Source organism: Olea europaea, chromosome 8 (assembly GCF_002742605.1).
Source record: "Olea europaea var. sylvestris chromosome 8, O_europaea_v1, whole genome shotgun sequence".
NCBI classification, from domain to species: domain Eukaryota; kingdom Viridiplantae; phylum Streptophyta; class Magnoliopsida; order Lamiales; family Oleaceae; genus Olea; species Olea europaea.
The window spans coordinates 5,282,988-5,300,340 of NC_036244.1; the positions used below are offsets into that span (position 1 = coordinate 5,282,988).

The following is a 17,353-nucleotide window of genomic DNA, read 5'->3' on the forward strand; positions in this document are numbered from 1 at the left end:
TATATATATATATATATATAAAATTGGCCAAACAATCTACCTTAAGTCGGTAAGGCAGACTAGTGAAAGTTGGTGAGGACGAAGCCTCATTGGCCTGTGTTTGTGAGGCAGACAAGTGGTCGGAGCCTTACCACACGACTCCTCCTCCCATGTCATTCATCTTCCATAATTTCTTCAATTTTAGGCAACATTATACCCCAATTTATGTATTAACAGTATAAATAGCGTGATCAATTAAAATTGGAAGTAAAAAGTCGAAAGTTTTATAAACTACTAAATAAAATCAAGAAAATAAACCATTAAAATAGAATAAATATTAGTGAAGAAGACGAAGATGAAGTTTAAGCGTAGGTTAATTTTTGGTCTGTGAGATTTTAGCAATTCATTTTCTCTCTCCTTAACGGCTCAAATGAAGGCAAATGTGGAATTAATTGTTCTAATAGTCACTAAATTTAGATCCATATTTTCGATTGGTCAATAAAATTTAAAATGTCGAGTTTTAGTCTTTGAACTTAGGTCCATATATTCGATTACTTACCGAAATTTAAAATGTTAATTTTTGGTCGCTGAATTTTGAAAAATATTGTACGTTACTCAATAACATAAATGTTAAACTTTGAAAAATGCCGAATTTATAGTGAGTATGTACAACATTTTTCAAAATTTAGCGGTCAAAACTTGATATTTTAAACCTCAGTGAGTAATTGAAAACATAGATCTAAGTTTGGTGACCAATACTCAATATTTTAAATTTCAATGATCAATTAAAGATAAGTACTTAACTTCAGTGACCATTGGAACAATTAACTCGTAAACGTGAGATTTTAGCATTATTTTTTAGGTTTTGAAAAAAAAGTTTGTCGAGGGTCATTTTGGTAAATAGGTCGGGTTACCCACCCATCTCGGCCTATTTACCTGAAATTCTTTAGGGGTAGATCGATGAGCTCGTCGATTTGGCCATACATTTGAAAATGGTTATGGCATCTTTTATGCAGATTTTTTTTCCTTAAATAAATTTTGTGTAATGTGATTAGTAGGAGGAAATGTAATTAAGAAGTAGTGAAAAATTATGAATTCATCTGCAAAATTATTTAATTAAAGCATGTATAACTGAAAATTAATTTTAAAAAAATACTCTCCTCGTCTCATTTATATAGACTGACAATCCTTATTTTTTTTTTATCACAATTATATAGTCCTGTTTCTTTATTGAAAATATTTTGTTTTATTTGTGTATTAATATATCCTTATTTAATTTATCCAGTAATAACCATTTTTTCCCACTTAATCTTGTAACTATACAAATAAAAAAAGGGTGAACTAGGAATTTTTTCTTTTGGCAAAAATTACTTTTTCAATAACATCAATACTTTGTTTGATTCCTCCCTCCCTTTTTTCCCTTCCAAATGCATTTCCCTCTCTCTTCTTTTTAACTGCACATTTTTCATTAAAAATAATATCATACGTATATAAAAAAATTTTCCTTATTTTTCAACCCCACATTCTGCCATCAATCTACTATTTTAAAATACATTTTTTTCCATAAAAATGTGGCTCAAACACCATTTAAATAAAAGACTTTCTAATCCGTGTGAAAAACAAAATCAGCATATATAAATGGGATGGAGGGTGTGATAAATTTTAATGAATCCATACCAAAGTTGGACTTAAATCTCTTTTCAATTGATCTCAAAATAGATTACACAATTAGAAAATTAGATTAAACATGAGCCAATATTTAATTTATTTTTTAATGCTATATATATATATATATATAAAAGGAAAGTGAAAATAATATATATCTCCTTTCATATATCATGTTTTATTTACAAATAAAACGTAAAAATATTCCTTTTACACTAACTTCCCCTACTCACCATATTTTTTTCCCTCCATGCCAATTTCCACCCAAGATTCTTACGTGTGTATATAAGGTAATATACCTTATAAATCAACGGGATTCAAGAAAAAAAGACGTATTTTTAGGGGGGAATGGTAACTTATAGTGGTTTAGGAATTGGGTTGAGTTTTGTGTTTGGTTTTATTCCAATGGGACTTGTGGCAGCACTGTACTCTTCGCTGTGGCGGAAGAAGAGAGTAAAAGAAAGCAAAGGAGAAATTCAATGTTGTTCTTGTCTGTTTTGTAGGAAGAAGAAGCACAATTCTGTAAACAATAGTCAAGAACAGACCAATTCACCACAAAATCCTGAAGAATCTAGAGATGGGCATGAACAAATAGACTTGGAATTGAGGTCAAGCATGGATTTGCTAGTGAAAGACGATGGTGAACAAGGAGTGGAAACTGAACTGATGAGGCTGCACAATCTATGCGGGCCGGGACCCCCAAGATTTCTCTTCACAATCAAGGAAGAAAGTGAGGAGGATTTAGAGTCTGTTGATGGGAAATCAAAGGGTGATAACAGTAGCAGAAAAGAATCAAGAAAAACAACTTTGAGGGATCTTTTTATTAGTGTAGATGGAACTGACACACCATATTTAACACCTAGTTCTTCAACTTCAGTCAGGGCTTTTGATTCTTATTATGACCACGGATTGAGATCAATATCAGAGGCAGAACTTAACAGACTGAGATGCCACCCTCCTCCGAAGTTGAAGTTCTTGAAAAATGCAGAGGACAAGTTGTTAACGGAAGAAGCTGAGAATAAAAGGGGAGGATTAGACACTCAAAATTCAAGAATTTTGACTGAAGAAGAAAAGAATGGTTCCATGTCGTTAATCAGTAAGAGCTGTTACAAAGAATCACTGGTACTTCCAATGGCTGCTTCTCCAACATCGTCAAGTTCCTCTGCGAAGTAGATAATGCTTTAGGGTATTATTTTCTCATTCATTTTTCTTTTATTTAGAACTTTGTCTTTATCATAGTTTTCTTCTAATGGAGAACATAAATTTAGTTTAGTGGAGCTCAAACGGGGACCTAGGCTACACACATTTGAGTAGCATGAATATGTTTTTCACAAATTACTTATTTATATCTTCTAACGTTTCAATAAAGTATTTATGTTGATAATAATGTACAAGTTACTTTAAAATAAATGACTTTTTTACTTTTAAAAAATAAATAATACATCTAAATATGTTCAGAAATAGAAGTTACTTTAAAGTAAATTTAATTCATTTCACCATATTAGCCAAACATGTTGTCTTCTAACTACACATTGATTAATAGTTAACTAATAACTACATGTTGACTAGTCATTAAAATAAGAATAATGATAGTATCAAAGGTGCTAGAGCACCTGTCTATATAATATTATGTGATATGGTCAATTAAAGATGACATTATATGATTCATTTAATTGTACCATTCATTTAATAATATTTAGTGTCATCTAGATTGTAGTTATAATAATATTGATATTAAATAACATTACTCTTTAAATAATAATATGGTTAAATTTATAGCCATTTAAGTTGGTTAAGTAAGCCCTCTTTGATGGTCATTGTTAAAAAATTCTTTTTTTTTTTTTTTTTATATATTCATTTTCAACTACACATTCAAAAAATAAAATATTCTGCACGTAAACAAAATCTGTTTATACTTTTTAATCACAAATTCTCTTAAAAATCACTATTGAAACATTATTTTTCTCAAACAATGACCATCAATGAGTGGCTAAATAACATTTGATTGTATATATTGAGAGGATATTTTTATGACATTGATAATAACCGTTTTCAAATGAAAACTTGTGTGGGAAAAAAATTATTGAACGTCTTTTATATATATATATATATTTTTTTTTTCTTTTTCAATTTAGATTATGTCCCCATTATTTCCATGGCTCCACCCTTTTTTATGAACCTACATTTTGTTTTTCTAACTTGAACTAGCGATACGAAATTTAAAATTTGACATTTTCATGAGCGCTATGTGATGATTATATGAAGATTTATACATGTTATATCATTCATCATTGATTGTGCAATTATATTGAAAAATTGAGAACTAATGACTCCTTTTCAAATTCAATAAACCAACGTGCAACCCATACATTAAGTTGGGGACCAAGAATGCAATTCTTGAAAAATTGCTTTTTCCAAATTCAAACATTCGTTCGGGGTCAATTGTTTCCAATCATAAGCATGAATAATAAGGAATAAAAGGGAATTTATGATTTTCTTTCCTTTTGAAAATGACAAGTATGAGACAATATTCTAACATCATATTGGGGGTTCACTTTTTATATTATTCATAGTCACACAGACAATATGTGATTCCTACAAGAATGGACGAGGGTTTAAGCAGTTGGATTAGGGCAAGCGAGGCATATATCAATGTATCTATATATATTTCTATAAATTATTTCTATAATCTATATTGCTTTCACGCTATAGCTACTTTTTGGATTTTTTACAGTCCTATAAATAATACCACTGTTTAATGTTCACAAATAAGCCCTATTTGTCTACCATTATTTAAAATAAATAATAATAATAATAATAATAAATCTAAAACTCATTTTCTACAACATATTGTCACAATAAAATATTTTTCATGTAAAACCAAAACTTTTTCGTACTTTTTATTCATACATATTTCAAAAATTAAGGGGTTTGCTATTTTCATTTATTTTCAATTTTGTAAAACACTGAAAATGTGTATGGTCTAGTATTTCTGAAAATACATTTTTGAAAATAAGGATAAATTTATAACATAAAATTCAAAATGTATTTTTCAAGGTTTGAGTGTTTTCTGTGAAAACCTTGAAAATGCTCAAAACATGGAAAACAGGCGTTTACATAAAATTTAAAAATTTGAAAAAATATAAATATGAATATAAAATTGTAACAATTAAAATTATAAAAATTCAAAACGTAAACTCAAAAAATAAAATTAATTAATTCTAAAAAATAAAATTTTGAAAAAATAAAATCAAAATTCTAAAGAATAAAAATAGTTCTAGCTAATGATTAGTTACATATAATTTTTAAAAGAGTATTTAAATGAAAGCAAATAAAAATATTTTAAGTCCACGTGATTAGTTTTTATTTTTATTTCCTATATTTTAAAATTAATTTCGTATTTTTTATTTGAATTTTTTAGCGAGAAAAAATATTTTAAGATTCACAAACTTTAAAGTACATATAATACTTGATAATTTATTAATATAAAATAATTTTATTTTTACTGGGTAATCAAATTTAATATAATAAAATATCATAAAATAATTTTTCAAAATTTCAAACCTAATGTGCTTTCTAGTTTTCTGTTTTGAAAAATAATTTTTCAAAAATGACAAACCATATACTTTTTTTAGAAATCTTAAAACAAACACTCAAAATATAAAACAGAACATGAATTCAAAACTAAAATCCAAAAATCAAAACACAAATCAAACGGGCTGTAACTATTCTAAAACTCATTTTCCTATTTTAATGGTAAACAAACAAGGGTTAAATTTTGAAAATAAGAAATCAAACATATGTTATATGTATAATAAGAGGATTTAGTTATTATACTTCATTTAAATCTCTATTTGACTTTGACTTTGATTAGTAGAACCTTTGACTCTTAATAAAAATAATGATTTTTGACTATTTAAAAATGAGGTGTAACGGCACGGGTCACGCTCAAATAATAAAATGGACTTTTTGAGTTTGAGTTGTCAATCCGTCGATGAATATAATCAGTTTAATTCTAACAATAAAAACAAACACATAATATGATTTGATTTTGGAAAATAAGGAAAAAAAAAATTGAAAATCTACAAAATAAGAAAATATAAAATTTGGAAATTTAGGAGAAAAAACATGGTTGAGATTCATGGTCTCATTTTATCATTGCCTAATTAATTTCTATATAAGCTAATTAACAAATTACTCATTTACAATATTAGATCCGAATTTTCAATTTTAATTAATTACCTCGTTAGAGAGAAATTAACACTAATTGATTGGTTAAACTTACTATATCTATATGTTGATTAAAACCAAAACAACCGCATTCAATTTGTATGAAAATAGCTCAATGGACCATGTAGGGTTAAGGTATAGACTATCCCCTATAAGAACATAAGGTATTTGACTATTTGGTCTAAAATGTCAAATCTTCTTTCAAACGATGTGCAAATTACTTAACACGACCATTCATTGGCCACATAAATGATAATACATGAAATACAATAATAAATACACATGAAAATAATCATTTTAATATGAAAAAGTAAATATTAAAATTACTAATACTAGGCTAAGTTTCCATCAAATTCCTAACACAAGAATTTAGCCCATTTTGAATAAATGATAAAACGTGATAACATTTTATAGCAATGCATTTCAAATAAGAGAAATTAATGGACGAAATACAAAATTAAAGGATAAAACCCTATTTCATTAGATCCTTAGAGGCTTGTTCTTGATTTTTCAAAGTTCCTCCACTTTCTTTAAATATTATTTCCTCCTCGTGCTCTAATTCTTGCACTCTTTCTTCGAAAAATGAAAAGAAAGTGAAAAGAAAAAGAAGAATGGGAGAATGGACTGAACACTGGGGCTGAAGTCCTTAATTTTGGCTTTCAAAAACCATAAAAATCGTCCCTCCGCGCACGCGAGGCTTCTTTTTCATTTCTTTTTGTAGCTTGGCCCTTCAATATTTTCACGTACAATCCCTTAAGTTTAATTTTGCACATTTTGGTCCTCGAGTTTTTTACTTTCATCACATTCATGACCTCCATAAATTTCAACCAAGGTCCTTCAACTTTTGACACTTAAACACTTTGGTCCCCAAATATATATTATTGATAATTTTGGTCCATTTTCTCCTCGAGTTTTTTACTTTCATCACATTCATGACCTCCATAAATTTCAACCAAGTCCTTCAACTTTTGGCACTTAAACACTTTGGTCCCCAAATATATATTATTGATAATTTTGGTCCATTTTCTCTTCCTTTTGCCTTATTCTCTTTCCATTTGGGGTTTTGACATATAAAAGCCATAATTACACAATCGTGAATAAAAATTCGCTCAATTTAATAACTAATTACTTTATTTGGATATTAAACAAGTTTACAAAAGTACACTTATCAACACCCCAAACTTAAGCTCTTGCTTGTCTTGAGCAAGATTGCAACTATTACAATCATGAGAAATGAGATAAAGATCGACACATTAGATAGATTGCCAAAAATCAATAAGTGTGAAATTGTATAATTAATTTACAAATATGTTCCAAATAATACTAGCAAAAATAATTTAAGCTTATCTAATTTTCGATTGGTTTGTGAGTGCATAGTCACTTTTAAACATTATCTAAATTAGGAAAAAGTTGTTAAGACCAAAAAAAATTCAAATTGGCTACAACCCTACCCTTTATGCACATTAGATAGATTGCCAAAAATCAATAAGTGTGAAATTGTATAATTAATTTACAAATATGTTCCAAATAATACTAGCAAAAATAATTTAAGCTTATCTAATTTTCGATTGGTTTGTGAGTGCGTAGTCACTTTTAAACATTATCTAAATTAGGAAAAAGTTGTTAAGACCAAAAAAAATTCAAATTGGCTACAACCCTACCCTTTATGGTCAAATATTTCATTTCTTGCTCGTAAGATTTACACTCATCAAATAGATATTTATTTTCTTTCCCTAGGTATAAATCTAAAGATTGCTCTTAATTCACTCATTTTTCTTTTCTGGTCGATTTTGGTCGGATCTAGCCGATAATTTCAACATATAGTTATATGATCATTTTCCACTAATGAGTGCTTCTCTGTTCAAGCTTATACTAAGTAATTGTAACACATTAGTTATCTAAGCCCAAATATTTAATGCAATTGCATCACATTAATTTCTCCTCTTTCTCAATTAAATATCATGTTTTACATCACTCCCTTAAGCTTTACTTTTAACCCTTGTAGTGAGCTTTAAGTCAATAGTTCTTCAGTTGTTTAGACCAAAAGGTACCGGACTTTGAGATAGCCAACAGACTTAATAACTCGGGTTAAAAAAGGCTACGAAGTGAGGCCTAAAATGTAACAAGTGTAATTTCATTCTTTTGAACGTAACAAAACAAAATGGAACTTAGATTTCTAGCATATGGTCATTATCTAGTTTGTACTTGAGAAAACACTCCACTCAAAATATTTTCACAAGCACGGAATCAACACACTATTACATAATATCCCTTACTGGTTCGATCATCCCCAAACTTATCTCACAATAAGGTGAATTGATAGAAAAGAAATTGTATGCGAATAGAATTTTATGTACAATTAGCAACCTAATTCTTCCAATTCAAATAATAATTCATCAATAAACCATTTTCACATCTAGACAATAATCAATCATGACTATTGCACTCAAAGTAACATAAGATCTCGCATGGACAAACAAATTTTTCAAAATTGAAACAAATAGCATGATTGGACATAACTTATGAATTAATAACAATTTTAAACATCAAGCCAAATCATCCAAAGTTAGCAAGGCTATCTAATATGTCAATACCAACACCAGTAGAAGTATAATATACAGGCACAATATCTGATCAACACCCTCAAACTTAAACCACACATTGTCCTTAATGTGTATAAGAACAATATGAAATAAAGAAAGAGGGTTGACAAAACTTCCACGGTTGAATGTTTGTTGAAGGATGCTTATGATGAATTTTGGCTCATGACCTTGTATATGATTCACCCCCTAAACTTGGCTTGGAACCATGGATATATAGGACTTCAAAAACTACCTACGAAAAAACAATGATAGTTAATTAAATAAAAACATGAAAATACATAAAATAAACAAAAGGCTTAAAGGTTAGAAAATTAGATTACCTTCCAATAAGCAACTTTTTCATAGGATTTAACTCGACTTTGGGAATTGAATCATGGGTACCTAAAAAGGGTTTAGATGTCTTGCCCATTTTTTTCTTTTGGCTTTGCTCCACTTTTCATTTTTTTTTCCAAACTTCAACATTGCCATTTTCAATGTAATAGCACTTTTCCACTCCATCCGTTCAAACTTAACAATGAAGATTTCTACCTCCTCGTTGAATTTAATCACAAAATCAATTTTTATGCAATCAATGGAGTCTGATGAATGTATATTGATTTCACCTTCATTGATTTCTACATCTTCGACTGGTACCTTTGTGGTTAAATTGTATTCACTTTAAATTCTTTTACGATCATTGATATTTCTTCGAATTGAATACTGAACGACAATCTGGATCCATGGCCAATGAGAAGTCGATCACATCGTCTCCTTCAAGTGGATAATATCCCCCTTCCCCCGCCCCACTTTTGAAATTTATCCCAATACATGAAATCTCCCATAAGCATATCATATTCATCCAACTCGACAAGTTCATGATAATATTTTGCAAGTACTTTCTCGTTCAATAAAGGAAGACCATCTCCCAAAAGTTTGATGTGCTCATCGCAATTATTAGGTACATAATCTTCCGTGAGCATATAACTCTCATCAGAATTATCCGTGCTTTTGTCCAACCAAAGAAGTTTCAACTTGAATACATCAGTGCACGAATACAAACATTGTCTAATACAATACATCAATAAAAAGTTTCACATCTTGGATTGCCTCCAAGCATATCCCTTATAGTTTATGTAGAGATTAGTCATTGCAAATGTGTTGTTACTTTCCCGTCATCGGAATCATGCATGTATATTTGAAAAGTATATAGAAAGACTATAAACACGAGAGATTAAAATCCCTGAGTAGCCAAAAGATACAAAAAGAAAAGCAAATGAAAAGAAATAAAAAGAAATTGTTAAAACTGAAATTAACTAAAGTAGTAATCAAAGTAAAACATTCACTGACAATTGCGCCAAAAATTTGTTCACTATGAAAATTCAAATAACAATTGCAAGATTCACGTTCAAGTAATAAAGCGAACTTTTTGAGTCCAAGTTGTCAATCCCTAGATGAATGTTTACTTTTGATTACAAAACTTTAATCAATTTAATGCTAACAATGAAATTTGATTTTGGAAAATAAGGAAAAATAACTGAAAATCTACAAAATAAGAAAATATAATACTTAGGAATTTCGGAGAAAAAAAAGTAGTTTGGATTCATGCTTTTACTTAATTGTCGCCTAATTAACTTTTCTACAAGTTAATTAACAAATTACTCATTTATTATATTAGACCTGATTTTTCAATTTTAATTAATTACTTCTCTTGAGGGAAATTAACCCTAATTAATTGTTTTAATCCACTATATCTATATGTTGGTTAGAACTTAAAACAAAAATGAAAAAAAGAATAAGATTTATAGCAATACATTTCAAATAAGAAAAATTGATGGATGAAATAAAAAATTAAGGATAAAAAACCCATTTTGATTAGATTCTTGAAGGCTTGTTCTTGATTTCCCAAAGTTCTTTCCCGTCTTTTTGAATTTATCTCCTCGTGCTCTAATTCTTGCACGGTTTCGTCAAAAAATGGAGGGGAAAAGAAAAAGGAAAGAATGGAATGAACACTGAAGCTCAATTCCTTAATTTGGGCTTTTAAAAATCCTAAAAATCGCCCCTAGAATCTATCAAACAAGCTCAGAATGTCTTCGAAAAATTAAAAATAGCCCCAAGCGGATGAATGGCGCACGCATTTTGGCTTCACTAATATGAGAGAGGGTTCATCGACCACGATGCTTCTTCTTTTTCATTTCCTTTTCACAACTTGGTCCTTCAATATTTGCACGTCCAGTCCCTCGATTAATCTTGCACATTTTGGTCCTATAGTTTTTTACTTTCATAGCAATCATGCTCTCCATAAAATTGCAACCAAGGTCCTTCAACTTTTGGTGCTTATGCACTTTGGTCCCCAAATTCATATTTTGTACGTTTTCAGTCCCTTGTCTCTTCCTTTTGCTATTCTCTTTCCATTTGGGGTTTTGACCTATAAAAGTCATAATTACACAATTATGAATAGAAATTCTCTGAATTTAATCAGTAATTAGTTTATTTGGACATCAAATAAGTGTACAAAAACACAATTATCAACAATCAAGTGTTGCTTTGGGATTGTTGCAGAGATTGACTCGGATAAAGTTGTGTATGAAGATGATTTATCGTACGTGCTGGTTCTTCTGATTCACGCGTGTCCTCGTCATGGTAATATTAATGCTAATCTCCTTTAGTTTTGGTATCTATAGATGAATTTAGTAAATTGACTAACAGCTAAGTTGTACCTTGTACATCAAAGTGAAGAGTTCAATTAATTACTCATCTTGTATGTCTTCTATTTTGTCTTTATAAATAGTTGTTTAAAGTCGAAATTCAAAGCTTGATATAAATTTTTGAAAGATGCATATTTAAAGTTTATATTGGAAGATTTATCAATATTTGGAAATATGAATCCAAGCAATGACTGCTTATTACCAATTCTGCTGTTGCTTTGATTCAGAGGTCAAGTTCATATTTTAAATCTTAATTGATGAAGGTACTTATTTTCAAATTTACTTACAAGTAAACATCAAAAACATTAAAAGTGGCGTTTCACTATTTTTGGGGTCCCTCTGAAAATCCAAGTGGGCATGTTTTCATGAAAGCCATGTGTTGATTTAACATAAATTTAGACATTTCTCTTCATCGAGGACATTGTGCAAATATAATAATTAGTTGAGGATCAATTGTTTAATCTTTAAAGCTCATGATGAATTTGCTACTCAGACAATAGTTTGAGGATCAATTGTTATATTATTTACTCTGTAAAAACTCTGGCAATGGGATATAAATGAGTATTTTTTATCGAAATTTTTATCCAAATGCTTGTTTGAAATCACAAGTGAGGTTTGAGAAAGTTAAAATATAATCATAGGTCCAAATTTACTAAAGTTAAGATAATTCAAGAGATTCAGATCAAGGGCTAAGGTGTTGCCATCTCGACAGGGCCTGTCATTTGGCTTTATTTGAATGGCAAAAGCCCATATAATATAGATAATTAAAAATTAATATTTCGTTAATTATTGAAAAATCAAGTTTACTTATTATGATGCTCATTATAGATCTAAATCATTTTCCTCAGTTGTAATGATTTCTTTATGGTAATCACCCAACACAATCATAGGCCTAACTAAAACAAGCACCTCAAAGATCCATGCAACTGTAGATTGTGTTAGCATATGCTTTGTTTTATTTAAAAATAATGTGTTACAAGATGATAAAGAAGACTGATATGTTTAATGATTATTTAAACATGCCCATTTTGGTGGTGGCACTATGTTATTACAAGATGATAAAGAAGACTGATATGTTTAATGATTAATATGCCTTGCTTGAAACAAAAGGTGCTTAAAATCATCATAGAATAGAGTCCCTTTTTATTGGAGGTGTTTCTATTACAATTACTACTAAATTTAAGTTTATTTTATTTTATTTTTTTAAACCTTTTTTCGAAGAGTAAAAATTGTGAGATTATAATTATTTTGCCTCTAAATTGTTGTAGTAATGGTCCTTGTCCAAGTTCTCAAAACAATTATATCGTTGTGATGTCTTTCAAAAGTTTTAATGATATTATAATTAGATTGGACAACTAATTTGATCCAAAGCATACGACTTTTTAGATATAACTGATGATATCTATACAGATGGATCTTGTATATACCGTACAATGAAGTACAACATAGGTGAATATCTATATGAATTCAAATATGTCGAATCAGATCTTTTACATTCTAGGTCTTTGGAAGAAAACTAAAAATTAATTTGATATTCACATATACTATTTGATTATGCGTAAAAATCTTGTTAAAAAGTCGATGAGTCTTTTGAATGAATTAGAAGGGATTTTAATAGTTATTTTTGAAAAGAAGATTTTTTATAACCTTTCCAAATTTAAGTGTTTATTAATGTCCAAAAATAATCTCAAGTGTAATGTTTGGCACACTGGAAGATACTTTCTTCACGTTACGTAAAGCACCATCACTAAAAACTTTATTTTTCATATATCAATTTGCTATTTTTTTATTTATCTAAAAAAAGCTTAAACCCTAACCTTAAGGGTATTCCATCACCCCTATCCTAGAATATCGTGAGGGAGGTAAATCGCAAGTTATGCCTTCAAGGATATAGGGGGGAAAGCTGCTTGTACACTTGCAGTTACTTAAGAGCCAAATCTATATTTCAGGATTTGAACCCTTGACGCAGCAGCCTCAAGCAAAACTGAATTTCTCCCCCCTCCCCTTTTACCACTCGGAGACGTGTCCAGGGGCCTTTTTATTTTATTATTATTATTATTATTTTTATTTGATCTCAGCTTATGCGGTGTTCAATCCATTGCTAAATTACTACTATTGATGATTTACCCATGCCTCCTGCTTTGTTGAATCAGCAGCAACGGAATCCTTGTCGTTACGCCCAAAAATCCAAATGCAAAACTCCAAAATATTTTCTCCAACTTGGAGTAGTAATCGAAATTATTGTTCCCTCCATTTAAATTGTGCTCTGTGAAAGGAAATCGAATCAAACAGCTATTTACTCCGACGCCTGCCGCCGTTCTTACATGGCTTTGTCGCGGCGGCGCCACCAGCATCACAACCGCACTCGATGCTTGATACCCGCCATTTCATCCGTTTCGGCCGCCCTTTTTCTACTTTTCTTTTGCTTTTCGTTTCTAGTCCCTTCTCCTGGAGACAGTGATCACTTCCACCAAACTCGACACTATTCCTCAGTATGTGGCATTAAATGATGCTTTGCTGTTGTATATAAATATTTACTCACATTTGAGGGTTTTGCTATTTGTTTGTTTCAGATGAATGATGTTATTGATGAAGGCAATGAGGTGCCGGTCTTTCGTGTTCCGGTTAGGGTTTTATCTGAAAGTATTATTAGTTTTATTTGAAGTTAACTTGGACGGTAGAACATTGGTTGATTGGATCTGAGTTCTGTATTTTCTCAATGGTGTCATGTTGGCTATTGAGATCTAGACTAGCGGCGGAGTATATGATCGTGATATTTGGACTTCAAAAAATGCTCAATTCTACTATGGATGCAGTAATTGCAGCATCAAATTTGCAAGTGAGCAAGCATTATTAACATGCACTCTTCCCCTTTCCATTTACATATTTTCTGGATCAAATTTCAATGTTTCTGTTCAGGGTTTTGTTTGTTGATATAAATCTGTTTTGTATATTGTGATCCCATTGTGTTTTCGCTCTACTACTTATATCGTCTCATCAACTATATGGGTTAAATATTGCTTTCAACTACAGAGGCTAAAGATGTCACACGTCCAAACCATTACTTGGCGATTGCAACCAGTGGAGGTCTAAATCAACAAAGAACTGGGGTATTGTTTAAAGCATTTGTTTTCTTGGTTGCTTATGAAGGGTTTGCTCAATATTCAATAATGCTCAATATTCAATAACTATATATTAACATATCTGATGGGAATTTTTCTTTTATTTACTCCACCCTTGTGCTCACTGAGGTTATTTTAAAGTTTAAGAAGTTTTGGTGAATTCAATTAGTATGCTTGCAGAATTCAAGGTCATAATTAGCGTTTGACAAGCAACTGCCAGGCCCATTTTACTGTTGGAAGTTACATCAATTATGCATTAATGAAGCAGAAATTAACAATCAAATGCCAGTTAATCTATAAAAAAGCTGATGATGACATTACTTCATTTAGGCATTAACATTGCACCACCAAATTGGAGGCACTAAGCAATACCATTTTGCTAATAGCTGGTGAAGACAATGGTTGTTATTGTTGTTGTTATTGTCATTGTTAAATAGTTTCTTGGAAGTTGGATACTTTTGCTAAGTTTATGGTATTTATCAATCTTTTTCTGGTGTTCGCATTGTTTGTTTCTTGCAATGGGTTTTTTATCATCTTAACAAACCTAATGCCATGAGACCTGGCTTATTTGCTTTCCGCGTGTATTCTTTATTTCATGTGAATTGCTGAAGCTCAATCTTAGACCTAAACTTTATATTTCTATACACTGTTTGGCAGATAACTGATGCCGTTGTTGCTGCTCGCATGTTGAATGCTACCCTTATTGTTCCAATACTAGACAAGACGTCTTTCTGGAAGGATAATAGGTACAGTCTTGAGAACTGCATTTAACCAAGCTTTTGCTATGAATACTTTTTATCTATGTTTGACATCGCTTTCTTTGCAGCAACTTTTCCGAGATCTTTAATGTCGATCGGTTTATATCTTATCTTGCAAAAGATGTTGAAATCGTAAAAGAGCCCCCACGGAGGAGAGGACATAAATGGTTAAACACTACTTTTTTATTTAGAAAATATTAATTATTTTGATAGTAACTCTCACCTAAATATCGCGAAGGATAAAAAAAAAAATCTTACCTTAGCCACTTATAGTAACCAATAAAAATGTTACGTATTTACTGTGAGTAAATTAAGTACAGTTTTTGTCAGTGCATAAATTAATTGAGAGGTGTGTCTTACTTGGGCACGAGTCCTCATCGGAGCAAAAACACCAATGGCATAGGAGAATCAATTATTGGATATCCACTCTAAACAATGATATCACGCTTGCTATAAAACAATCTACATAGTACAAACAATGAATTTTTTTTATACATTAATTTTTATACAACAATCTCCATAGTACAAACAATGAAATTTTTTATTTTTATTTATTTCCAATGATATTGACTCCTATTAATTTAACTAAATAAATATAAAGTGATAAGTGTATTTTATACATTTATTCGTGTTCTAAAATAGCAATATTTGATAGTTCTTTTGACAAATTATATTCTAAATTGTTGTATTTTATGTTTTATACGTAAACTCTGTAAATGAAAATGAGTTGAAGAAAAGAAGGAAAATTGGGGGAAAAATAGCAAAATCCAAAGCACGGGATTAAATTGGGTATTTTATACACTTATTCGGGGTCCTAAAATAGCAATATTTGATGGTTCTTTTGACAAATTATATTTTAAATTGTTGTATTTTATGTTTTATAAATAAACTCTATAAATGAAAATGAGTTGAAGAAAAGAAGGAAAAATTGGCGGAAAAATAGCAAAATCCAAAGCACGGGATTAATTGGTCATTGGATGAAGTTGGGGACTTGGAGAAAAAAATTTATTAATTGGGCCTCCATTGGACTTGTATTTGGAATCAAATCCTTTAATTAGTTGAACTTCAATTAGACAACATGGCTGCCGACTGGAAATTTAAGAATAATTGGAATTCTACTTGAAAGTGGGATATATATATATATGGAGAGACATCTACACAATTGGGCTGTTTCTTTTTTTAGATATATTCACAACAATTGGTGGGCTGAAAGTGGAGATTGTTTTGTTAAGGGAATATAATCCCACATCGGTAAAAATACCGAAATAATGATCAATATATAAAGGATTTGAACACTCCTCTTAACAAGGTTGGCCTTATTAAGATGGACCCCAAATCTTAACATGGTATCAGAGTCCATTAAACTCTAACAAGCGATTCGATCCGACTAAGTCTCTAAAAATGAGCACACGAATTTCAAGATTGGTCTACTCAAACGAGCCACCATCTTGCGGGGGCATGTTAAGATATTATAATCCCACATCGGTAAAAATATCGAAATAATAACCAATATATAAAGGATTGGGACACTCCTCTTAACAAGGTTGACCTTATTAAGATGGACCCCAAATCTTAACATGTTTCAACAGAAAACGGAGGTTGGTGACTGATTTTGAGAGATAATTGGATCCTGTATTGGAGTAAAAAATATAGGGCTGCCCAGGTTAGTAATAGATATATGTATACGCACACAAGAAACGGCTGCAAAAAGGGGAGTTTTGCTGGAAAAAAAAAAGGTTGGGGGGGGGGGGGGGGGGGNCTCTTTGCCACAAATATATACACGCCACACAGAAAACGACACCAGAAAAAGGGAGGATGAATTGGCGAAATTGGGCTGCAAGGTTTGGAGACATATACTTACATACAGAAGAAAGAAAGCAAAAAAAAAAAAAAAAAATTAGCTTGCATAGTCAAACATCGTGGCTGTTGGCTGTTACATATACATAAACACACATTAAACGAGGCTGCATGGGAGAAAAATTGATGATATACATACATGCAAAAAAAGTGGGCAGCTGGGTGGCTTGAGAAAAGAAAACAAAGGGGTTGCTGGCTGTAAAAATTTGAAAGCATATTATATGCAGACACACACAGTGAGAGTTGGAAAAAGGAATATACGAACACGCAGAAACCAGCAAATAAAGGGAAAAGGGGAAACAATCGGCAGCCAACAACATTGTGGAATTCATCACGTTTAGTCGATTTTTGGGTGATATCTTTCCACTTTTATTCGTTTAATTTCGACATTATTCGTGGCTAGATTTTTATATTACTAGGATGTAATGAATCCTTGTAATGAATTTTTAGATTGA

The 17,353-nt window shown here is 30.7% G+C and overlaps 2 protein-coding genes across 2 annotated transcripts; both read left to right on the plus strand.

The window, feature by feature from the left end:
• Nucleotides 1-1,992: 1,992 nt before the first annotated feature.
• On the plus strand, nucleotides 1,993-2,817 carry LOC111398204. Its single transcript, XM_023025137.1, has one exon. The coding sequence runs from the start codon at nucleotides 1,993-1,995 to the stop codon at nucleotides 2,815-2,817; it is 825 nt and encodes a 274-aa protein (XP_022880905.1).
• A 10,438-nt stretch (nucleotides 2,818-13,255) lies between these two features.
• On the plus strand, nucleotides 13,256-15,242 carry LOC111398205 (O-fucosyltransferase 16-like). The gene is made up of 6 exons (XM_023025139.1): nucleotides 13,256-13,653; nucleotides 13,735-13,785; nucleotides 13,910-14,000; nucleotides 14,195-14,271; nucleotides 14,941-15,029; nucleotides 15,110-15,242. Exons 1-6 carry the CDS (start codon nucleotides 13,486-13,488, stop codon nucleotides 15,240-15,242), a joined length of 609 nt encoding a protein of 202 aa, XP_022880907.1. The 5' UTR covers nucleotides 13,256-13,485.
• Nucleotides 15,243-17,353: the final 2,111 nt, after the last annotated feature.